The sequence below is a fragment of the Peromyscus eremicus genome, unplaced genomic scaffold (assembly GCF_949786415.1).
Source record: "Peromyscus eremicus unplaced genomic scaffold, PerEre_H2_v1 PerEre#2#chr22_unloc_1, whole genome shotgun sequence".
NCBI classification, from domain to species: domain Eukaryota; kingdom Metazoa; phylum Chordata; class Mammalia; order Rodentia; family Cricetidae; genus Peromyscus; species Peromyscus eremicus.
The window spans coordinates 9,799,041-9,824,322 of NW_026734286.1; the positions used below are offsets into that span (position 1 = coordinate 9,799,041).

At 58.9% G+C, this 25,282-nt stretch overlaps 1 protein-coding gene across 1 annotated transcript; it reads left to right on the forward strand.

Annotated features, from left to right (window-relative positions):
• Positions 1-5,951: 5,951 nt before the first annotated feature.
• Gna11 (G protein subunit alpha 11) lies at positions 5,952-24,290 on the forward strand. Its single transcript, XM_059251916.1, has 7 exons — positions 5,952-6,166; positions 17,798-17,982; positions 19,535-19,689; positions 20,469-20,597; positions 21,552-21,681; positions 21,767-21,920; positions 22,025-24,290. The coding sequence occupies exons 1-7, from the start codon at positions 6,031-6,033 to the stop codon at positions 22,213-22,215; spliced, it is 1,080 nt and encodes a 359-aa protein (XP_059107899.1). The 5' UTR covers positions 5,952-6,030; the 3' UTR covers positions 22,216-24,290.
• Positions 24,291-25,282: the final 992 nt, after the last annotated feature.

The following is a 25,282-nucleotide window of genomic DNA, read 5'->3' on the forward strand; positions in this document are numbered from 1 at the left end:
AGTAGGAAGCTGCGGCGCTCTGAGGGACTCAGAAAGGTCAGTTCAGCGCTCAACGGATGCACAGCTTCCTGAAGAGCAAGATTTGAACTAGGGTCAGCTTGGAGGACTGTCCCCAAGTGCTGGCACCGAGCCGCTAGAAATGTGTGATGGCCACCCTGTGTGCACGGGGGTGACGAGGCCACCCCGTGTGCACGGGGGTGACGAGGCCACCCCGTGTGCACGGGGTGACGAGGCCACCCTGTGTACATGAAGGTGACGAGGCCACCCTGTGTGCACGGGGTGACGAGGGCCAGGAGCCCACGACCTGCGCGGGGACGGCCACCGCTTGCCCTGGTCTCACCGCATTGCTTCTTTCGGGGGTGATCTTGAACACACACGGCTCCGTCTCTCTGTCTATGAGGTGGGTGTGACACGGACCCACTTCTCAGTTCGGAACCAGCCGGCTCCGCAGGTGCATTAACCCCTAACATTGGGCGCAGGGGCCGTCATCCCCAGAAGCCCCTCTGTCCAGCACCAGGAGCCCCCAGAGTCCTGGTCCGTGGTGACTCCGCCCCGCGGACGCGGGTGACGTCCCAGCACCCCGGGACCGTGGCCAGGACCACACCCAATTTTTAACATCTAAATTGATAAAATGTCGGATTGCTGCAGAAGGCTGCAGTTCCGGAACCGTCCACACGGGGGCGGTGGCTCCCCAGAATTGGCTGCCGCTCGCCCCAAGGCCGGGAGGGTGGTGACGTCATTTCCGGGCTTGGCTAGCTCTGGCTCCGTGGGTCAGGGTGCTTCAGACTGACGCAGCATAGACCAGTAGGTTAGGCCAGGGGGTCCCCTGGGTGATGCAGACACTGCACGAGGTTGGGCCCTGCAGGGTGCAGAGCTGAGTCCCCGCCTCCACCCATTCCATGCAGGAAGCTCTCCCAGTGTGACAGCTACAGTCTGGGGTCTATACTGAGGGTTGACCCGACCTCCCCGCTGACCACGCCCCCAGCCCCTCACTGGGGGGATTCTGGGCGGAGCTCCACCATGACCACGCCCCCAGCCCACTCAGTGGGGGATTCTAGGCGGGGCTCCACCCTGACCACGCCCCCAGCCCCTCACTGGGGGATTCTAGGCGGGGCTCCACCCTGACCACGCCCCCAGCCCACTCAGTGGGGGAGTCTAGGCGGGGCTCGACCCTGACCACGCCCCCAGCCCCTCACTGGGGATTCTAGGCGGGGCTCCACCCTGACCACGCCCCCAGCCCCTCACTGGGGGATTCTAGGCGGGGCTCCACCCTGACCACGCCCCCAGCCCACTCAGTGGGGGATTCTAGGCGGGGCTCCACCATGACCACGCCCCCAGCCCACTCAGTGGGGGATTCTAGGCGGGGCTCCACCCTGACCACGCCCCCAGCCCCTCACTGGGGGATTCTAGGCGGGGCTCCACCCTGACCACGCCCCCAGCCCTTCACTGGGGATTCTAGGCGGGGCTCCACCTGACCACGCCCCCAGCCCCTCCCTGGGGATTCTAGGGGGGGTATGAAAAAGGCTGTAACGTATCACAGAGGAGTTTTTGTTTCCCCCACTATTCATTATCAGAGTTTCTGAGATAGGGTCTCATGTGGCTCTGGCTGACCCCCAACTCACCATGTATCTGAAGACAGCCTTGAACTACTGACCCGCCTCCCAGCGACAAGCGTGCGCCACACCTGGTTTATTTCCCTAAGGATGGAACCCGGGACCTTGCATGTGCTGGGCAGGCACCATCTCCTGCTGATGTCCTTGGTGCCTGGCACTGTAATCACCATTCCTGCTCCCGGGGTGCACAGAGAGGCGCAGCCTGGGGAGGTCACTCCTGACCAGAAAGCCCCACCTGGGTCATGGCTGTCATCACAACTTGACACAGGAGGCAGAGGCAGGAGGACCCTTGTGAGTTCCAGGCCAGCCTGGGCTACGACGTAGTGAGATCTCATCTTAAGGTATTTTTTAAGGGGGCTGGTGACATAGCTCAGCAGTTAAGAGCAGAGGACCCGGGTTCAATCCCCAGCGCCCACATGGCAGCTCACACCTGTCTGCAACTCCAGTTCCAGAGGACTAGACGCTCTCGCACAGACATGTGCAGGCAAAACACCAGTGTGCATAAAATAAAAATAAATAAGTTATTATTATTATTATTATTATTATTATTATTATTATTATTATTTCGAGACAGGGTTTCTCTGTGTAGCTTTGCTCCTTTCCTGGAACTCACTTGGTAGCCCAGGCAGGCCTTGAACTCACAGAGATCCGCCTGCCTCTGCCTCCCAAGTGCTGGGATTAAAGGCGTGCGCCACCACCGCCCGGCTAAATAAATTATTTTTTTAAAAAAGCAACATCAGTACACTTTATTTTATTTTATTTTATTTTATTTTTGGTTTTTTGAGACAGGGTTTCTCTGTGTAGCTTTGCGCCTTTCCTGGAACTCACTGTAGCCCAGGCTGGCCTCGAACTCACAGAGATCCACCTGGCTCTGCCTCCTGAGTGCTGGGATTAAAGGCATGCACCACCACCGCCAGGCACATTTTTTAAAAGATATTTTAAGAAATGAGAGGGCTGGAGAGATGGCTCAGAGGTTAAGAGCACCGACTGCTCTTCCAGAGGTCCTGAGTTCAATTCCCAGCACCCACATGGTGGCTCACAACCATCTGTAATGAGATCTGGCGCCCTCTTCTGTATACATAATAAATAAATAAACATCTTAAAAAAAAAAAAAGAAATGAGAATAAAGGATAAACAAAGATGTTTTAATTCAGGCAGGACAGGGTGAGCCTAGGGCTCCGAGGGGACGGTTCTGCGGGTCACACGAGGCACAGGTGGCCCTACAAGGACACTATCGGTCGGGGCTGGGTGTGGGGATCAATCTCCAGGCTGTGCAAAGGCCCTGGGTCCCCACCCAGTGTCCTATGCGCTCCCCCAGGCCTCCTTACCTTTGGGCTGGGAGGCAGGGAGCGGCCTCGTCCCTGGCCTTGTCCCCAGCCTTGTCCCCAGCCCACGTGGGTCCCATAAACCCTCCATCCCAGGTCCAAGGGCAGGGCTGGGAGGAGGGAGCGGCGGCCCCGGGTGTGGCAGCCTGGACTTCGGCTCTGGGGCCCCCGGTGGGGGTGGTGCCAGGCATTGCCTCTGCTCCGGCCTCAGTTTTCCTCAGTTGCCCACAGTGCTCATGACTTCGAGAGACCCAGGCTCACTAAGGTCACAGGGTGACTCTCTCCTGCTCGGCAGGCTAGTCCGTCATTCTCCTGACTCAGCCTCTCAGTTGCTGGGATGACAGGCCTTTTGGATTCTTTTATTTATTTAATTAATTTATTTGTTTGTTTTTTTCAAGGCAGGGTTTCTTTGTGTAGCCCGGGCTGGCCTCAGACTCACAGAGGTCCGCCTCCCTCTGCCTCCTAGTGCTGGGATTAAGGACCAGAGCTACCACGCCTGGTGCTTTTTGGATTCTTTACTGGCCTTGGAGTGTCTACATACACACGGGGGCTCAGGGTGTCACCATCATGGAGTTATAGCCTCGTTTCCGCTCCTAAAGGGTCCACGGCACTGAACACAGATGGAGGCACATTCGCCAGCCCAGCCTGCAGGAGGCTGAGGCAGGAGGATTGTTGTGAGTTCCAGGCCAGCCTGGGTTACAGAGACTCAGTCTGTCTGTTCGTGAGTCCATCCCCTCCCCCAGTGGCACACGCACGTGCAGCCACGTGGAGGCCGGAGCAGCACAGGCCACATGATGTTCTCCTCTGCCATGTTGCCCTGGGCCAGGGTGTCTCGGCCACCCCGGTCGGCTAGGCTGTCACTCAGTGCCATAGGTGGGTGCTGGATTTGAACTCAGCTCCTCAGGTTAGCATGGCGAGTGCTCTCACCGGCTGAGCCCCCTCAGCCCTTGGGACCCTTGCTTGATGATAATTTACCGAGTGAGGACCCCTGACCCATGAACCCCAAACAGAGCAGAGTGGAGGTGGGGTGGGGAGGGGCTCACTGGTACCTGAGGGGGCCAGAAATCAGAGTCAGAATCCCGGGAGCTGGAGTTACAGGCTTGTAACCATGCGGGTGCTGGGATCAAACCCAGGTCATCTGCAGGAGCAGCCAGTGCTCTAACCGCTGAGCCATCTCTCTACCCCCCTCCCCATTTTTTTATTCGTCATGTTGCCCAGGAGGACTTCAAAGTACCAGTCCTCCTGTGCCTGTATCTGGAGTGGTGACCACCATCTGCCCCTGAGGGCTCAGAGGTTAGTGCACCAGCTGCCCCGCAGAGGACCCGGTTAAGTTCCCAGCACCCACGGGGCTCACAACTGCCTGTGACTCCAGTTCTGGGGGCCCGACGCCCTCACACAAACGTGAATGTAGGCAAAACATCAATGCACATAAAATAAAAATAGATTAAGAAAAGGTACCGGGCGGTGGCGTGCGCCTTTAAGGGGGCAGAGGCACGGGGATCTCTGTGAGTTCGAGGCCAGCCTGATCTACAGAGCGAGTTCCAGGACAGCCAGGGCTGCACAGAGAAACCCTGTCTGGTCGGGGGTGAGGGGAGGAAATGAAAGAAAAGGGAGCCATGTATACACACAAAAATAAAAGTGACCAGGTGTGATGGCGCATGCCTGTCACCCGGCATTCGGGATGCTCAGGCTGAGCCGCTGCACCTGTGAGCTGCAAGGCGAACTTTGACCTCCTTGGGCCACCGAGAGCCCCTTTTTCAGGCAATGAATACCTGGGGTGGGGACAGGGCCCGACAGAGAGTTTCGGGGAGTGATCTCCCCACACCCCCAATCAGTCGGTTAAGGGGACTTTGACCCTCCCCTGCCCCTTATCTCAAGGCTGAGATCAGCGTCTCTGGACTGGGGGACAGCCCCGGAGCAGGGCCCCCTCCTGCAGGCGACCTCACACCCCAGAGAGCGCCTGGCTTTCAAGTTTTTGGTCTCTTTTACTAACATCCCAAACGTACTGATTGAGTGCTGACTGTGTACTCATGTCCTTCTGGAAGGAGGAAAACACTTCCCGGGTCTGTGAGTTAGTCCACGCATAGGGGACTGGCTCCACCCCAACGCCCGGACAACATAAGTCGGTGCTTGGTATACAGTAGGTGCTGTACCAATGTCTGGTATACAACAGGCACGGCATTCATGCTTGGCATACGTTGGATATTGGAAACACTCAGCTCATGTACTGTCTCGAAAGGGGCAGTTTTATATATAGTACGTTCCTTTAAGTGCCCGGCTGGTATACAGTAGGTGTGACATTAATGCCTCAGCTACAGCAGGCTCTGCCGCATCAGTGCATCCTCTGCAGGAAGCACTCCGTACTCAGCGGCTGCTGCACGAATGTACTGCATACACAGTAGGGCATGCGTTTCTGACCCGCACACAGTAGGCCTGCTTAAGAATGGGCGGGCGGGCGAGCCAGGCCAAGGCGTTTCTGCACATCTGCAGCCGGCGATGGCCGCGGAGGGCGCTCAGGCCAGGGACGAACTTCGGCCTCTCTTCCCGGCCTCGCGCTCCGGAGAGGAGCCGAGCACTGCCGAGAAGCAGCTCCCCGAGCCGACAGGAGCCGAATGTAGCCGAGCGGCGCCTCCCCGAGCCGAGTGCAGCCGAGCGGAGCCGAGTGTAGCCGAGCGGAGCTCCGGCGGGCGAGTCTTCCCCATTCCCACAATCCTCGGCGTCCGCGCCCAGCTGCGGACCGCTCGACCCCTTCCCACGTCGGCGCAACCTCACGCGCGCCTGCGCTGCGCCCCCCAGGCCCCGCCCCCGACCGGTGAGGCCCCGCCCCCGGCCGGTCCTCAAACCCGGTCCCTGCGGCGCGCGCGCAGCCGTGCGGCCCCTCCCATTGGCCGCGCCGCCTGCCCGTCGCGGGGCCCGTGGCAGCGCTTCAGGTCGTCGGGCGCCGGCGCTCGGTGGCGGCGGCTGCGGGTGGCGGCGGCGGTGGCGGCTGCGCTGCGCGGCGCGGGCGGCGGACGCGCCTCTGGGGCCGGGCCGGGCCTTGGGGGACCGGGACGAGTCAGGGTCGGGCCGGCGGCGGCCGGGGGACCGCGACGATGACTCTGGAGTCCATGATGGCGTGTTGCCTGAGCGACGAGGTGAAGGAATCGAAGCGCATCAACGCGGAGATCGAGAAGCAACTGCGGCGGGACAAGCGCGACGCCCGGCGCGAGCTCAAGCTGCTGCTGCTCGGTGAGCCGCGTCCCCGTGCCGTGGGACCTCTGTCGTGGGGGCCGGGTGGGCGACCGGGCATCCGGGCCCTGCCGGGGGTCCCCGCGCGTGCAGGGCGCCCGCCGCGGTCTCCGGTCTCGGTGCACAGCCCCGCGCGACCCCCCTCCCCCGGCCCGCTGCCCACGGCCGGCCGGGCCACCCCGGGTGTCCCCGGAGCAACTGGTCAGCGCTGCCCCGCAGCAGTCAGCCCTTCCGGGATCGCTGCAGCCTGAGCTGGGCAGGTGGCCTGGGCCTGCAGTGGCCAGCCTCCGCCGTGCAGTCCCCGGGGCTCAGTCTGTGCGACCCTTTGTGGCCAGCCTGCCTGTTGCCCAGGCCTCAGATTCCTTCGGGGTCAGCCTCCTGCCTCGGATATCCGAGGCGAGTTTCTGCATCTCCTGGCCACGTCGGGCCCCCATCACACTTGGGGACTTGCTTTCTGTCTCAGAATTCTTGCACGGAGCTGGCCCCTGGCCCTGCCGCACCCGTCCGCTCTCCCCTCTCCCCACATAACCTCGGGTTGCGACCTGTACGCTGCCCTGACCCCCGTGACACCCCTTGGGCTTCCAGATTCCCCAGGATAGTTCCCACCTGGTTGCACCCTCTTCTCTGCCTCCAAGGACTATACCCCAAAAAGGTCCTGCTTTGCTCCAGGCTGGTTCCTTTCATGGTTACTCCCCTGCCTCCCTCCCTGTTCTGTAGATCTCTGAATTCCTCCACATTGGAGCCGGGTGCGGGAGAGTGGGTGGCTTTTCTTCTTTGGGCTTCTGTTACGCCCGAGCCTGGTGGGTTGTCACCAGTCAGCCTTGCAGCCTCCCTGCCCCTGCCCTGTCTTTCTGGGGTCCATTCTTGTCCTCTCCTCATCCTACCCACCCCAGGGAAGTTCAGCCGGTGTCTTCCGCTCACTGGGGTTCTGACTCCTCAAGGCCCACCTGTTGCTGGGAGCCAGGGAGCCTAGGTCCAGCTGTCTTCTTGTTATCACCCCAAATAAGGACCCAAAATGAGGGCAGGGTGGCCTGGGCCCTGAGGGGGTTTACAAAACAGACAGGCTGGGGAGCCCTACCTGCCCCTCCCAGCAGCTCCTGGGTGAGCTGCGGTCCAGGAACGGAGGCCCAGGGCAGAAGGTAGCCTTGGAGGACCCGAGGAAGGGACTGTCTGGAGCCTTTGAATAGGAGGTGTGTGTGTGTCGGGGGTGGGGTGCGGGTGGGGGGCAGTGGGGCTGGCATTGTTGCAAGGGACAGGTGGGGGGACACGCCGTCTCCTGTTGCCGTGGCCCGTCAGGTTCTCAGGGTAGAGGAGCCTCAGTTACTTCCCCCCAACATGCTGGAATTCCCTCAAAGCTGCCTTCCAGAAAGGGAGGGGCAAGGAGAGGACAGAGCAGCCCAGAGCAAGCAGCGGTGGCCCCCGGGTAGCCATTTGGGGGGCACAGTGTGGCCCTAGTTAACCTCTGCGGAGGGTCAACAGCTTTCTCTTGGGGACAGTGGTAAGCAGCCCCATAAGGGTGACATCAGGTGACTGAGCCCAGTGGTGTGTCATCCCAGCTCTCTCCCTTTCCCCAATGCTGGCCTTGAAGTCCCCTTGGATTCAGGCTTCAGGGGTGCTCCCTGGCCCCTCTGTGCTGTGGCCTGGCTGAACTGGCCGGCAGCTGGGGGGCTTCGTGTTGACCTGCACACAGTACCATGCTTCCATCCCATGAACTTTATTCTTGGTGCCCCCTGTGTCCTCGGGGCACCTGATCTGCAGTCACACCCTTTCCACAGAAGGGTCCTGTGCCTCTAGTGGAGTCTGGGACTGGTGCACGGGAACAGAAGTGTAAGGGAGACTTTGTTGTTTAGTAGGACAGGCGCGAGCATTGGGCACTGCTCAGGGCCATTCTGGGAGGGCTTCCCGGAGGAGGTGACCATGACCTTGGCTCTGGGGCACTGGAGAAGTCCATGGCGCTCAGAAAAGTGACCGTCCTAGCAGCCTTTGGTCCCAGCTATTGGAGGGGTTCCTGTGATCAGGGCAGTGAGTGGGACCCGCTCCACCCTCCTGGGAGCTGTCCTGCTGATACATTGTCCCTCATTTTATAGCAGCTGTCTGGAGGGTGGAGACCCTGTGGCCCTACTGTCAGGGTCTGCCTGGGGTGGAAGCAGGCCAGAGATTACTGTCCTAGAACCCTGACCTCTGGAGCAGGCAGGGTCCCTGTGTCCTGAGCAGGCCCTTGGGGAAGAGCCACCTCTGTGCAGGGTTCTGGCCTCTTCCTCAGGCTTGAGGCCACTGCCCTTGTACTGGTCTGCACCTGTGGGGAATGGTCTGAGAACGGGCTTTGTCCACTGGTGTGTCCTGTCCCGTCCCGCCAGTCCCCATGTGGCCTAGGGAGATTGTTCAGCCAGGCAGAGAGGTGACTGCCCGATGTGCTGGCTCCGTCTCGGGGTGGGCGTCCTGGGCACTGCAGGGTAGTGAGATGCATCCCTAGACATCACTCAGTGTCCCCAGGCTTAGACACCCCCCCCCCCAAGTCACGCATGGTGGTGTCTGGTGTAAAGTAAGAACTTGCAAAACTGACTGGTGACCAGAGCGAGTTCTCAGAACTGAAGCCATAGGACTGACTGTGCACACCTTCCCCTTGCGGGGTGACACACCCCTGGCTTGTCTTGTGACACTCTGGGTAGTTCTGGCGGTGACCAGTGATGCGCATGGCACTGACTGGAGAGGCCCTTCTAGTGGGCAGTTCGTTCACGGCCACTGGTGTTGCTGCTGTTCTGAGGTCCCCGTGGCCCTCAGGCTCTGCAGCGCCGTGGGGCCTCTGCCTCCCTGTGTGGCTCCGGGCTGGGGCAGAGCAGTGCTGCTACTGGAGAGCCAGCCACCCAGAGCTCTCCCTTGGAAATCCCTGTCCCCGAGGCTCTGCAGGGCTGGGCCCAGCTTTCTAAATAAAGCAGGCGGTTGGCTCCCAGCTTCCTGTCCCGAGCCGCGGGCTGGGCGGCCAAAGGCCGGGGATCCGGCGGGGGTGGCCCAAGGGCTGGGCTGGCCTCCTGCCCTGGGAAGGAGGCCTCAGCTGGCTCCCTACTTGCTCCTGTCCCGAGACCCTGGTGGCTTCAGGCTACTCCCCAGCAGGCCAGGGATGTGCCGCCCCGCCCCACTGGGGTCCTTGAACTGATTATTCCCAGCAAGACATATTTCATCCCCTGCACCACACAAACCAGGTGTGGGACATAGGCCTGGGAGGTGAAGGCAGGATCAGGAAGGAATTCAGGGTCGTCTTAGGCGACATAGGGAGTTCGAGGCTAGCCTGGGCAGTATGAGATCCTGTCTCCAAAAGAGGGGACAGGTTATATCTAAGAATTTGGGGTACCTACCAGTACAGTGGTGTCCCCACTTTGTGATGAGACCTATCCTGAGCCAAAGGTGACTGGGGCAGTGATGGCCAGCTCAGCCCTATGCCAACAGTTCCCTAAGACTCTGCTGTGGCCTGCGGCCTATGAGGACAGTTTGCCTCTTTCTCCACAGAGGGGCCTCTTGCTCCAGCTGGGACCACAGTACTGATGGCCCTGCCTGGGACAGGCTGTGGCCCTGGGAGCATGGTAAATGCAGACAGAGAGGTAGCTCAGCCCTGGACCTCTTGTGCACTCTTCACCCGTGACTGTGTGCCTTCAGGGGACCCTTTATGTCCCCAGGAGTAAGCCATCCAGGGTGTCACTGGAGGGACAGCAGGCTGGGGTGTGCTGTAGCACTGGGGGCTGGTGGGTTCCGCTGTAGTTGGCCCCCCATGATTGCCAAGGCTCAGAGAAGGGCTGAGGGGTCTGCAGGAGCTGGGCTGCAGCCACCCTGGCCCCCAGGCAGTGGCCTAGCCTGGACCAGGCCTAGTGTGTATAGGGTGGGGCTTCACTGTTCAGCATCCTTGCTGCCCTATGTAGCTATGTGTGCACAGGTCTGTGCCTCAGTTTCCCCAGGGCTAGGTGGGTTGAGAGCTGGCGGGCGCCTGCATCCAGCCTTTGCTGACCACAGCCATTTGTCATCGTTGGGACTTTTTTTTTGCCGTTCCCTGGTGCCTGCATCACCACACATAGGCCTCTCTTGGAGACGCTCTCCTCAGCGTGAGTGCTGGGGACACAGTTCCTGATCGTTCCCTGTGCGGCATCCCAGTCCCTGCAGGGCACTGTCCTCAACGTGCTCCGGGATGGGGTGGAGGACCAGTGCTCTCTGTTCAGGTCACCACTATTTCATGCTCTTTGTCCCCTGCTTCACACATGGCACCCACACCCATGGACTGTGTTATTCCTACGGAGTGGACCCCTGGGCCAATGGGATCAGCTGCTCAGGGTGTATAGGAGACACCCTGGACAGTCCCCCCGCAGGCCCTTCAAGCTGCCCTGTGGGGGTGTGCTTTGGTTGAGATCACGAGTAGTTCTTTGGGTATCAGGCCTCAGTTTCCTCATCTGTCAAGTGGGAACAATGTCCCTGCGTGGTAGGAAGTACTGTGGTGTTCAGTGTGAGGCAGCGTGGCGATTACTGCAATGTCCCCCTGCACACTTGTATGTCCTTGGTGACTGCCTGGGGACCCAGGTGCACCCACAGCAGTGCCCCAGGATCCGTGGTGCGCAGGATGCCAAGCCGCCAGGTGCAAGAGTTTCGTCTGCATTACGTACGCCCAGGCTGGTGTGGTGCTGGCATCCCCAGACCCCACCTGTGCAGGGGGCTGAGCTCACTGGCTTCACAAGGTCTGAGGTGGCTCTGTGACAGGATGTGGTCACTCTGGGGAACGCGGTGCTGTTGCGTCATGGCCGTCCTCGGGCTCCACATGGTCCGCAGTGGGCCCCTGCCTTCGGCCTGCCGAGGTCCCAGTTGACAGTTGGGTCTGTCCACATTTGACAGCTGAGCCCATGCCATGACAGTGTCACCGTGGCTGATGGGGACAGCCCTTGTCACGGCTGTCACTTAGCACAGCCCTGTGATGAGGAGCTGCACCACCTAGCAGCAGGGCCAGGGTCTGGGCTTCCTGATGTGCCCCCTCCCACCAAGTCACCTTGTCCCTTATGTGACAGCTGGGCAGCCAGAGTATTGCGGTTTGAGCCCACAGGGTGCCCTGAAGGGCCTCGTGGTGGACACGGTGGTCACTGGCTTGGCACTGTTTGGAGACAGGAGCCCGATAGGCATCATTAGGTATTGCAGGGAAGCCCCAAGGGACTGGAGATCCAGCCCTGTGTCCTCTCCTTTGTGTCTCGCCCACAGGAATGGGGTTTTGTTTTCTGTCTCATAGCCCAGGCTGGCCTCACACTCACTATGTAGCCCAGGCTGGCCTCACACTCATTATGTAGCTGATGGTGACCTTGAATTTCTGATCCTCCTGCCTCCGCCTAGGAGGAGCGAATGCTGGTGAGCCTGGTTTATAGGGTGCTGGGGATGGAACCCAGAGCCTCATGTGTGCCCAGTAGGTACTCCACCCCTCAGCTGCAGCCACAGCCCTGATTTTTCTTGAACCCTGGGCTCATTATGTAGCCCAGGCTGGTTTCACATTTCCAACCCACAGTGCAGTTTTAGAGTTCCATGCATTCCCTCCAGAGGTGTAAAGCTGGGAGGCCAGACCTTCAGCCTCCCTGGGTGTGGCACACGCCTTTAATCCCAGCACTGGAGAGGCAGGCAGAGCTGTGAGTTCTGGGCCAGCCTGGGCTACATGGTGAGATCCTATCTAAAAAAAAAACCAATTGAAGAAAACCTTCCAACCTGTGATCAAGACAACTGCTGTCAGCAAGTATCAGCTACAGAGTTACCAGGCCTGGTACTGGTGCCTGGGGACATGTGTAGGCAGGATAGGGTCACACCAGATTTCTGTGACTCTGTGGAGTTTCATAAAGGCTTGTAGAGGCCCAGCACAGGGGACAGGCCCAAGAGTGGCTTCCCCGATGGTTGTGGGGTGCTCAGTGGGGTACAGAAGGCTCATCTGGGCTGCCGTGCAGTAGATGGCATGAACCCTTACTATCAACCGCTGGTGTGGCCTGTGGCCCTCTGAGGCCATCAGTGCCCACACCTTGGGGCCCCTGGGAGACTTTGCCACCAGCCCAGAGATAAGATCGCAGCAGCAAGTCCAGAGGCTGGTGCACGTGGCCGAGACTGTTGGTGGCAGTGTTACCCTTACAGCTGTGATTTTTCACTACCCTGGGCACTATCATGAGACAGGGATGGGAACCAAGCTTAAAGCCACAAAACACTGATGTGTTCAAGCCTGTCACGTAGTGACTATGTGACATCAGGCACCTAAGGTTCCGTGACTCAGTTCCCTCAAGTGGGTCTCAGTGATAGGTCCAGTGCTGAGGCTGTGGGTGGGGTGTGAGTCTGGGCGCTGCTGTAGCTTGAACTCCACATCAGCTGGGAATTGCACTTCCTCACCTGACTCCAGGTCAGGTGACCTGTGTTACTGAGGGTCTCCGTGGGGAGGTGACAGACTTGCTAGTGTCCAAACATGTGGCTCCGTGTGTCCCAGCGTCACCCAGGATGTGAGGGGCATTCCCACCTTCCACTTCACAGTCTCTGGTGCCAGGACCCATCTGGCAATCTCTGTGAGGTAGCTCTGACTCCCACGTCCGAGATACTGCGACACTGAGTTCATATATGAACACTGGGCCAGGGAAATGGATACCACAAGCCAGTGTCTGCATGCCTCCAACCCCATTCTCCCACTCGGGTACTCATCCATCGACTCACCCATCCATCCATCTACCCATCCATCCATCCATCCATGTACCCATCCATCCATCCATCCATCCATCCACCTATCCACTCATCCACCCACCAATCCATCCATCCATCCATCCATCCATCCATCCATCCATCCATCCACCCATCCATCCATCCATCCATCCATCCATCCATCCATCCATCTATCTGTCTACCCTCCTACCCATCCATCTACCCACCCAGCCAGCCACCCACCCATCCACCTATCCATCCACCCACCCACCCATCCATCCATCCATCCATCTGTCCACCCATCCATTCATCATCCATCCATGCACCCATCCATTCACCCATCCACCCACCCACCCATCCATCTGTCTACCCACCCACCCCCCATCCATTCATCCATCCACCCACCCACCCATCCATTCATCCATCCACCCATCCATTCACCCACCCATCCAGCCAGCCAGCCACCCATCCATCCACCCATCCACCCATCCATCCATCCACCCACCCATCCATCCACCCATCCATCCACCCATCCATCCATCCATCCATCCACCCACCCATCCATCCACCCATCCACCCATCCATCCATCCATCCATCCATCCATCCATCCATCCATCCACCTATCCATTCGTCCATCCATCCACTCACCCATCCATCCATCCATCCACCCATCCATTCACCCATCTGTCCATCCATCCACCCATCCATTCATCCATTCACCCACCCACCCACCCATTTAGCCAGCCACCCAGCCACCCATCCATTCACCCATCTATCTATCCATCCATCCATTCACCCATCTATCTACCCATCCATCCATTCACCCACCCATCCATCCATCCACCCACCCATCCATCCAACCACCCACCCACCCACCCATTCATCAACCCACCCACCCACCCATTTATCCACCCACCTATCCATCCATTCACCCACCCACCCACACACCCATCTATCCATCCATCCATTCATCCATCCATCCACCCACGCACATATCCATCCATCCATCCATCCACCTACCCATCTATCCATCCACCCACCCACATATCCATCCATCCATCCATCCATCCATCCATCCATCCATCCATCCACCCTCCTATCCATTCACCCATCTACCCACCCAGCCATCCAGCCACCCACTCATTTATCCATCCATCCATCCATTCATCCAGCCATCCATTCATCCAGCCAGCCAGCCAGCTACCCACCCACCCACCCTTCACCCAGCCATCTGTCTGTCCACCCCTCTCTTACAGCATCTTCTCCCTCCTCTTGCCTTCTCCCCAGGGTGGAGGCTCTGTCTCTGTCTCCTCTCTCCCCAGGTGGGGAGGTCTCAGTGGCCTGTTTGAGGTCTGGCTTGTGGCAGCTTCTCTCGGCCTCTGCTGTGATCATGCTGTGTGATCTGCCAGCTCCAGTCCTTGTCCTGCTCTGTGGTACCCCTGATCTTCAGGTGGATATGGCAGACCTGGTGTCCCCAGGTGGATGAACACCTGCAGGAGGATGCCTGGGGACTCTCAATATCAAGGCACCCCAGCACCGAGCCTGCTGAGGACCACAGGATACATGGATTCGATGACTTTATCCTGGTGTGTTTAGGTCATGTGTGTAAAGTGCTGCTGTCTGTGGGCTGAGGTTTGAAGCAGAGATAAGTGGTGTCAGAACCCCCCAGGGACACCATGTCCAGCATCCTCAGGGAAATGCGCCAGCCAGGCATTCCCCAGCCCTTGCTCTGATCCATTGGTACCCCAGGTCTCCTCACATCTGCTGCCAGTCACCAGGTGAACCTGACTCCGCCCTAGGCAGGTAAGGCACGAGGTGCTATGGGGAGAGCTAGCTGGCTCTCAGTCAGGGAGGGGAGCACCAGCCCCCAGGGATCTTCAGTGTCACCCCCGTCCCTGGTCAGGGACGCTGCGTATTGTATGTGGTCCCAGGTATGACTTGGGTCTGGCGCATGGGGGATCCTGAGCCTGTACCCCACCCCTGGATGCTGGCTGACAGGACGTGACATTGGCGAAGTCAGCTCCCAGAAACACGGCCACTGGTGAAGCCACACAGTGGAGTGGCCCAGCCTGGTTACTGGGGCCAGCCACACCCTTGGCCTGGGCACATGCTGTTTGGTTGTAGCCAAGTACCACAGGGTGAGCTAAAACCTGGACCCAGCCAGGCCTAGAGTGGTGTCCAGCAGCCTGAGCTCCTGCTGGCCTTGGGTTCCTATGGTAGCCTTCTTTGGTCTGGACCCATCGTTCCAGAGGCCCCTCTCCACCAGTGTGGTGGCCTGTCAGCTTTTGGCAGCTTCTTGCTTGCGTCCTGGGGCAGTGTGTTAGGCCGAGCTCAGTGGGCCCAGGGCTGGACACTGGGACCTACTGGTTGCTGGCGAGGGCACACTGATGCCCACGTGTCTCTGCGTGCACGAGTCATGTGAGCAGAGGAAGTTTCAGTCGTTTTTTTTCACATGAGTGCAGTGCCTGTGCTGGCCACAAGAGGGAGACAGATCCCCTGGAGCTGGAGTTAGAGCTGCCTTACGTGGGTGCTGGTAGCCCGACCCAGGTCCTCTGAAAGAGCAGCAAGCTGTCTCTGGAGCCTTGGGTCTTAATATTTAAAATCTGCAACTCCAGAAGGGACAGAGCTCTAAGGGGTTCCGTGTAGTGGGGACATTCTGTCTTCCACAGGGTCCCTCACAGCACTGCACCCTCTGTCCCTCTGTTGAAGACCCTGCCACTGGCTCGGTTTATGGTAGGGACTCCATGCAGCTAGCCTAGCATGGACTGCCATTTTCCCTGCCCAAGAGCAGGAGTTCACATGTCTACATATGTGTACCTGTAACAAGCCTGAGAGCGTGTGCAGGCATATGCATGAACATGGGGACATGGGGATGCTCACGCTGTCTCCGGAAAGCCCTGCTGGAACTGAGGCCCTGATGTCACTTTTGTGGTCCTTTAAACTGAATGTAGTAGACAGTGTCTGTGCCACCTGGATGTGAGTGGCCTGCAGTCTCTTGCCCACCATGTCCACCATCCACTGTCATCCATCATCGATAGAACAGGACCTTTCTATTGGGGCGTTTGCCCCAGGCTACTCCGGCATGGGGTGTGGACTCTGTACACACCTGCTGATGTACTTACCTGAGCCCACAGCCAGTGGTTCTCAACCTTCCTGATGCTGCGACCCTTTAACACAGTTCCTCATGCTGTGGGCCCCCCACCATAAAATTACTTTGTAGCTACTTCATAACTGTAATTGTGCTACTGTTATGAATCATAATGTAAATATCTGTGTTTTCCGATGGTGTTAGGCGACCCCTGTGAAAGGGTCATTTGACCTGCAAAGGGGTCACGAGCCACAGGTTGAGAACCACTGGGCTACAGGTTTGCATTAGTTTTTTGTGTGTATTTATTCAGTGTTGGGGATGAAACTCAGGACCTCACTCAGGCCAGCTCCAAACACCAGCCCCTCAGTGGGGGATTCTAGGCGGGGCTCCACCCTGACCACGCCCCCAGCCCCTCACTGGGGGGTTCTGGGCGGGGCTCCACCATGACCACGCCCCCAGCCCCTCACTGGGGATTCTAGGCGGGGCTCCACCCTGGCCACGCCCCCAGCCCCTCACTGGGGGATTCTAGGCAGGGCTCTGTCTGTGAGGTACAGCCCTACCCCTGTTTTTATACTTCTGATTTATTCTTGGCATGAGTGTGTGCTTTTATTGCACTTGTGTCCCCACAGGTGCATGTGTTTGTGCACCTGGAGGTCAGAGGTTAGTGTTGGGTGACTTCCTCGGTCACTCCTGCGCTTCATTGATCCAGTCCCACTTGAGCCCAAGCTAGTTTAGCCAGGGATGGCCTGTGTGCCCCAAACACTGAGGTTACAGGTGGACACCCACCCTCATCTCCTAGGTTTCTCATGGGTTCGGGTTCCTGACGCCGTCCTCACTCATGCTGACGCACCCCCCCCTGTACCGCCACAGCCCCCCTGTACCGCCACAGTCATTCCCTCCCCCCGCCTCGTTCCCCCCCTTCCCGCCTCCTGTTCCTTCCTCGGAACATAAAGTGGAGAAGCTGTTGAGGACCACACGCACATGTCAGCCTTGATCTTTGCACGCACGTTCATATGTGTGCTCGCACAGCTGTGCACACAGGTGTGAATGTGTGTAAACATACACGTACACCACACAGCAAAGAGTTGATGGTGTGTAGACCAGGCTGGCCTGGAGAGGGTATTGTTGACTGCTGACCTAACTAACGCCCGAGTTTGGGGGTTTGGGACCCTTTCAGATTTGGATGAAACACCGGAGGGGATGAATGTCTGCAGGCACTCCCCACCCAGAGAGGTGCCACAGCTCCAGCACAGGTCCCTAACGTTTGGGACCAGCACATGGGGCAGGGGAGCCACTGCCCACTCTTCCGTTGCTGCAGTGGGGTGCCAGGAGAGCTGCATGCACAGCGGGTGGCCGTGAGCATGTCCCCAGACCCTCTGCCAAAGCCAGCAGCCTCTCTGGGGCCAGCCCTGGGTGGTTCCTACCAGGGCCAAGTGCCAGGCACACCTTCAGGTGTAGGAGGTGTGGGTAGGTTCCATGCAGAGAGCAGGGTTGGGGTGCCCAAGTGAGCACCCCCTGTGTTGGCCGTATGTGGGCCTTGCTCGTTGGTTGCAGGGGGTGAATGAGGATTAATAACTGATCTCGGGGACCTTCTGTTATCGGGGCTGGTGGCCTTAGGCCGTGGCAGGGCTCAGAGACTCAGGGCCCGGGAACACGCTCGTGACATCCCTGCCTGTGGCAGCTGGTGAACAGGCACCCCGTGCTCCTGAGGGAGCACCCTATGTTCTCAGGTGGGAGCCAAGCAGGATCCCTTGGGTAGGCGGGTTGGGAGATCCCCTTGAGGTGACTGCAAAGGACCCAGCAGTGCCCTGCAGTGGGTGGGCGGGGCTTTGGGATGCATGGTGACTGGTGCAGTCTGCAGGTACTGGCGAGAGCGGGAAGAGCACCTTCATCAAGCAGATGCGCATCATTCACGGTGCCGGCTACTCGGAGGAGGACAAGCGCGGCTTCACCAAGCTGGTGTACCAGAATATCTTCACCGCCATGCAGGCCATGGTGCGCGCCATGGAAACGCTCAAGATCCTCTACAAGTATGAGCAGAACAAGGTGAGGGCCGGGGCGGGGCCTAGGAAATGGGGGTTGGTAAGGCTGACGTTCAGCATCACCTGGCCACCTAGAGACCCACGCCCACTGTACTTTTTGTTTTGTTTTTGTTTTTCAAGACAGGGTCTCACTGTGTATCCCTGGCTGTCCTGGAACTCACTCTGTAGACCAGGCTGGTCTCGAACTCAGAGATCCACCTGCTTCTGCCTCCCAAGTGCTGGGGTTAAAGGTGTGCGCCGCCACCGCCCAGCTTATTTTTCTTGAAATTGGGTGGAGCTCAGAGTCTTGGGCCTGTTAGGCCTGAACTCAGACTGAGCCAGGCCCCAGCCCTTGTGCTGTAGAGACAGGGTCTTGCTCAACAGCCCAAGCTGGTCTGCAGCTTGCCATCCCTCTGCCTCTGTCTCCTAAGGGCCAAGTATTGTCTGAAGAACCTTGAGTCAGATCATGGGGACCTGCAAGGCCCCTGGTGTCGTTAGGGTCCTGGAGTCCTGGATGTGGGTGTTTGGCTCTCAGCTTGCTTGGCTTTGGTGTCTCCACACCTCTTGACCATGGTTGTCCAGGAGCCTAGGGTCCCTTTGAGCCTCAGGTCTCGTTGGTGCAGGGAGGCGGGTAGGAACTGCAGCCCAGTGCTGTGGATGGGCTCTGCCTTCTGGCCTTTTCCACAAGCAGGCCGATGGGGGCAGGTTCTGCAAGCTTCCTGCCCTGCATGAGGGTCAGGGCAGTCACTGTCACAGTTGGGGTCCTTCCCACTTAAGGACAGGCAGATGGGCGGATGCTTCCCCTCCGGGGTTCAGCGAGGCCCAGGCAGCCCTGTGTGTGTAGGGTTCTAGGTGAGCAGTGTAGCCACACACCTTGTCCGGCTCCCAGTGGGCCAAGACAGAGGCCACCTTGGGAAGAGTCTGACCCAGGGTCAGGCCCTCAAGGGCTGGGGTTGTGTAGTTCACTGCTCCTCTGGCCTGGGGATGTGGAAGGGCTGCCTCCTGGTAGCTCTGAGAGAGGAAGGCAGCCCCAGCCTGAAGTCCCCTTTCTGGACTTCAAAGGAGCAGGTTCAGGGTTGAGCTGGATTCTTGTGGGTAGAGGCTCGCCTGGAGGGCATGAAGCCATGAGTTACATGCACACGCACACATACATGCACACGCACACACCCACCAATAACTCAGGTTGTACAGGTCTGACAGACGTTTCAGAGCCTGCAGGCTGTGTTCAAGGTCATCCTCAGCTGCGTCCTGAGGTCAGCCTGGGCTCCATGAGACCTTGTTTCAGGAAATGAAGGAGTACAGAAAGGGAAAGGCAGATTCGTCCTCATCTCTCCCAGCCCTTGTGTCCACCCACACGGTGGAGCAGCTGGGTTTGCGTGGTCAGGAAGCACGGGTTGCGGGCACCGTCCCTGCTTGCTGCCAGGGGTGCTGGGGTGTACATCCTTGTTGCCTCCCAGAGGCCTGGGCCTTGTGAACCCAAGCCACAGCCCCCCTTAACGGCCGTGCCAGCTCTGGGGCTCCCTGTATGGCCAGGGTCCACCCCCACAACGGCTCATGGCCCGCCCGCCCTCCCTCAGGCCAATGCACTCCTGATCCGGGAGGTGGACGTGGAGAAGGTCACGACCTTCGAGCACCAGTATGTGAACGCCATCAAGACGCTGTGGAGCGACCCTGGAGTCCAGGAGTGTTACGATCGCAGGCGGGAGTTCCAGTTGTCTGACTCGGCTAAGTAGTGAGTGGGCTGGCGTGCGCGGCTAACCCGGGGGCACGGATGGCCGTGACCTCGGCCCAAGAGGTCGCGTGTGGCCTGTCCACAGCCTCATCACCCACAGGGCTGGCCAGCTTTGCCAGTCACGGGCAGCTCTCTGCTCCCCTGTTCAGATCTGGGGGATCACCCAGGGGCAGGGCTGACCCCCACTGGCCCTCCTTGCACTGCTGCCTCAGAGATCAAGGGGAAGCTTTAGAGAAGGGACGAGACTCAGGCCTCTCCGCTGCTCTAGGCCACCCTCCTTGTCCTCTTACCATGTCCCCGTGGCCTGGCTGGGAGAAGGTCAGTCTGGTTCTTTAGGAGGTAGTCACAGCTCATGGGAGTCTGTGGTCACACGGCTGTCACACAGGCACCATGTCAGCAGTGGGTGTCGCCAGCGGCTGGCTGGAGCTCCCTGTCTGGCCTGCCCATTCTAAGCCCACAACCACCCTGACCCTGGGTTGAGCTTTATGAGGCGTCCCCTGTGCTCTGGGCCCTGCTCTCCAGCTGTCCTGAGCAATGGCACTGAGTCCCTTCCTGGGATCATTTTCTGTTTGGGACACTTGTGTCCCTAGGCCCAGGGAGGCAGTGTGTTCTCACCAGCACTGGTAGGGCCTAGCAGTGTACCAGGCCACTCGCCCCTCCGGTTCCCAGTTCGTGGCATACAGTGCCAAGTCCTTGTCTGGTGTGGGTGTGGGATCTGCGCCATGTCCCAGGTGCCCCCTGTCCCCAGCGGCTCCTGAGCAGACACCCCTACACTGCAGCTACTTGACGGATGTGGATCGCATCGCCACAGTAGGCTACCTGCCCACCCAACAGGACGTGCTGCGGGTGCGTGTGCCCACAACTGGCATCATCGAGTACCCATTCGACCTGGAGAACATCATTTTCAGGTGATGGTCTGGGTGCCGGGGGACCAGGGGCTGCCGGTTGGGACCAGGGGCTGCCGGTTGGGACGAGGATGGGGGCATCCTGAGGCCTGGAGCAGCCTGGACTTTTTGGTCTCCTCGGGACCCCAGTGAACCTGAAGGGCGCAAGACAAGCATTGGGTGTGCCGTGGGGTGTGCGTTGTTTCCACTCAGCACCCTCACTCGCAGACTCAGGAGGGCCAGGGTCAGAGCAGGGTCATGAGATCAGGGTGGGTTGGGTGACAATTGTCCCAGGCCACTCCCAGCATCTGGTGGTGGCTGCTGTCCTCAAGGTCCTTGACCTGCAGACAGGTTGTGCCCCTCTGCTTCTTCCTTCCCTGTGTGTGCATCTGGGTTTTAACCTGCTTTTTCGTAAGGCCCCTGGTGGCACCATGATGCTGTGACATCAGAGCAGACTCCTTCCCAGGGTATGAGCTGACAGTGTCTACACTTCCTGTCCTTACTTCCCTGTGGTGGCCCTTCACAGGCACATGCTTCCCCAGCACGGATGGAGCCGTATCTCCAGGAGGTCGTTCCCCCCCCCACACATGCCACGGCCCATGGTGCACCCTCAGGGACCCACATGGCCAGCACCTTGAGTCCTGGCCAGGTGTGGCCAGGTGGGCAGCCCTGTGGTTCCCATGCCACCAGCAAGCAAAGTCCACGGGGCAGAGGCTGTCACTGTCCTGTGTTTGGCCAGATGCCACCAACACAAATGGTGGAATTGGTGTCTGCCCCCACCTGTGCAGGTGCTGTGTGGCCTGAGCTGTGTGGAGGGGATTCAGGACCAAAGGCCACCCAGGTTCTGGGCAAACACTGTCCCATCTGTACAAGGACACCTGCCCAGTCATCCTGGGCTGGCAGCCACCTTGGCCTTTAGGATAAGGGCGGGCTGCAGGCAGCGTCCGGGAGCTGAGTTGTTGTGTGGTCTCCCTCTAGGATGGTGGACGTGGGCGGGCAGAGGTCAGAGCGCAGGAAGTGGATCCATTGCTTCGAGAACGTGACGTCCATCATGTTCTTGGTGGCCCTAAGCGAGTATGACCAGGTTCTGGTGGAGTCAGACAATGAGGTGACACTGGGAACATGCATGGGGGTGTGGGGCGTGGGCGAGGGGGGGGGCGGGGGCAGCCTGCTCACATGTGTGCGGCCCGCAGAACCGCATGGAGGAGAGCAAGGCACTGTTCCGCACCATCATCACCTACCCCTGGTTCCAGAACTCGTCCGTCATCCTCTTCCTCAATAAGAAGGACCTTCTAGAAGACAAGATCCTGCACTCACACCTGGTCGACTACTTTCCTGAGTTCGACGGTGAGCACTACCCCATGTCCCCCACTGTCACCCCGAGACCCGGCCGTCACTGTGCTGGGCACCCGGGAGGTCACTGACCTCGACCCTCGCCCACTTCCCTGCAGGGCCGCAGCGGGACGCACAGGCCGCACGTGAATTCATCCTGAAGATGTTTGTGGACCTGAACCCCGACAGCGACAAGATCATCTACTCACACTTTACCTGTGCCACCGATACTGAGAACATCCGCTTTGTGTTTGCTGCCGTGAAAGACACCATCCTGCAGCTGAACCTGAAGGAATACAACCTGGTGTGACCCGGATGTGGCCGCCACCAGGGCCGGCTCCCTCCGCATCTGGTCACCCAAACCAAGGGCCTGGGCACACTGGGGCTGGGGCGAGTCTCTTTTTCCTCTCACTTCCTGTCCCTGTCACGGTTCCTCAAGGGCAGGGAGGGGTAGCCTCTTTCTGGCCTTGACTCCTTGTGGTTGAGTTGTTTTTTTTCTAGGAAAAAAAAACAAAAACAAGACAGAGAGAGAGAGAAGAAATACACATGATGAACACCAGTATGCCCTCCTAAGGGAGTTGTCCCCCACCCCCACCCCATGGCCACAAGGTGATCAAGGTCAGGGCCATTGCAGCCCAAGCCCATGGTCCCAAGTTCGAGTCTTCCTCCCCCAGGAAGGCTGGAGGCTTGGGGACCATGGACTGTCCCTTTTCTAAGTTATTGATATCCCATGTGCTCTCACAACCCACACCATCCGCTCCCCAGACTTTAAGAAGTGGGGGTGGGCGGCCCCCGTGCCCACCCTGGGAAGTGCCTAACCGTTTTTGTTTTGTTTTTGTTTTTGAAGAAGAGAAAAGTACTCTGCTCCACTCTGTCTTGGCAGGGCAGGTGACACACCGTAGGTCCCCCTCTCTGAGTGACCATCACCCCTGTGTGTCCCCCTGACTCAGACAGGGCCAGGCCTGTGGTGGAGCCTTCGGGGGGCATTGAGTCCCTGAGATCCACTCCCCAATGGCCTGGCCAGGAAAGGCCCTGGGGACCCCGAGGGGCTGTGTGGAGCTGGGCAACTGGAGGCACCGTCCATTTGGCTCAGCAAGAGTGGGATGCACGGGGCCTCTTCCAAATATTCTCAGGTCCGTCCCCAGACACGAGCAGTGGCCTCGCCCCACACCTGGTCCCTGGCCCCAGTCACTGCACCGTGACCGGTGTCTCCCAAGCCCGAGGGCCAGCATCCAGGAGGTGGTGGCCATGACCAGAAAGGACACAGGCAGCCCCCTGCTGCCATATACACTACAATGTCTGTCTGTCTGTCAGATTTCTTTACTTTTGCACGTGCATTCTGGGCTTGGATATCCGGCCATGCCTTTGTCCTGCCTGCCACGCTGGACTCCAGGCCCCAGAGTGTCCACTCAGACACACGCCAATCTGGGCAGTTGTCCACATTGCTGTCCCAGGCAGAAGGGAACAAGGGACCAGTGGACATGACAGAGCCCCAGGGTATGGACGGGTGTCTGTGACAAGCATCCACATTCCTGGCCTCCAGCCCATGGATTCCTCACCTTCCCATGCCGGACTCCTCTCCTGTCTCCAGCCGAGGGTCCGGTCTTGTGCCATCTCAATCACAAAGGGGCTGCATGGATGGCAGGGTCATCCTGGCCACCCACAGCCAAACAGCCATTGTGGCCACCTACCCTTGGGAGGTCCAGGTCCTCAGAGAGCGGGCATCTGCCGTACAACAGGAAGAGGACTTGGGACTGTACAGATGTCTGAGGGCTGGGCCACCCCAAGCCGGCAAAGTGTTAGCCCCTCTCAGGCAGCGTGCCAAGTGCCAGGCCACGGTGGCCACAGCCAAAGCCCTGGGGCAGTACCCAGGGATCCATGCCAGGGCCTGGGGCTGCACCACACAGGTCAGGATGGGGACCCAGCCTCCCCACATCTGACCTGGCCCTCGCCAAGGGACAGCCCGACTGCAGGGGACACACTGGCTTCTTTGTGTCTGCCTCGGCGCACTGGGAGTGCCAACCACTTTCCACCGCCCAGCGAGGGAGCCCAGGCCTGGCCCATGGTGGCGTCCAGTGGCCACTGCGCCCCTTGTATATTATTACACAGTCCTGATTTCAACCAACTTCAGCCTATTTAAGAGAACGCTCAAAACACTGTTTTTAACCCTCGTCCTTCGCGAAGCATGTTCCTTGTGTGGGGGGAGGCTCGGGCACCCAGTCCGGTGCCAAGCTCCTGCAGGCCCTTGGCCAGGAGAGGTGGATGCCAGGGTGCGAGCAGCAGGTCGGGGCCTTGACCCCAGAACCCAGAGGGTCTCGCTGAAGCCACCTTTTCATATCTTTCTCTTGAATTCTGTTTTAAATCGGAATAAATTTTGTTCCTAAACTTGTGGCTCCTTCAGGGTTATTGTTAAAGGTGGGGCGGTGGGGGCCGAGCAAGCTCATCTGAAAGGCACCTGTGGTGTCGTCAAACATCACCTGGTCACCCAGGGTCTCCCTCCACCATGAGGTGTATCCTTTCTAGCATACTGCTCGCCTGGAGAGGACTGAGCAGGAGTAGAGAAGGGACCTCATGGAAGAGCCACTGCCAGGACCTCACCAGGGAGGAAAGTGGGTCCCCAGCCTCTGCTGCAGGGTGTAGGGCCAACGAGTCTCTATCCTTGGCCACCATCATCTTCTTCTTCTTCTTCTTCTTCTTCTTCTTCTTCTTCTTCTTCTTCTCCTCGTCCTCCTCCTCCTCTTCCTCCTTTTTTTTTTTTTTTCCAGACAGGGTTTTTCTGTGTAGCCCTGGCTGCCCTGGAACTTGCTCTGTAGCCCAGGCTGGCCTCAAACTCAGTGATCCACCTGCCTCTGCCTCCCGAGTGCTGGGATTAAAGGCGTGTGCCACCATCACCTGGCCCACCACCATTTCTTTAAAAAAAAAAAAAAAAAAACCTATCTGGAGAGATGGCTGGGTGGGTAGGGTGCTTGCCACCCAAACAGGAGGACCTGAGTTTAATCCTGTCCTGCTGGACTGGGCCCGGTGGGTGCGTCTGTGGCCCCAGCATGGTGGATGTGGGAACAAGTGGATCCTGGAGCTTGTTGGCACCTTGTCCATGAGCTGTGTGAAGTTCAGTGTCTGTCTGGGAAACCAAGGCCGGAGCAATCAAGGGAGACACTGGTGGCCTCCAAAGGCACGTGGGAACACACTGGTGGCCTCCAAAGGCACGTGGGAACACACTGGTGGCCTCCAAAGGCACGTGGGAACACACTGGTGGCCTCCAAAGGCACGTGGGAACACACAAACGTTTTTAAAAAACAGTGTTTGGTGGCATGAAGCTCATCCCCACCTCTGTGCAGCTGTCCCCCCCTCAGAACGTCCATCTCCCTGCACTAATG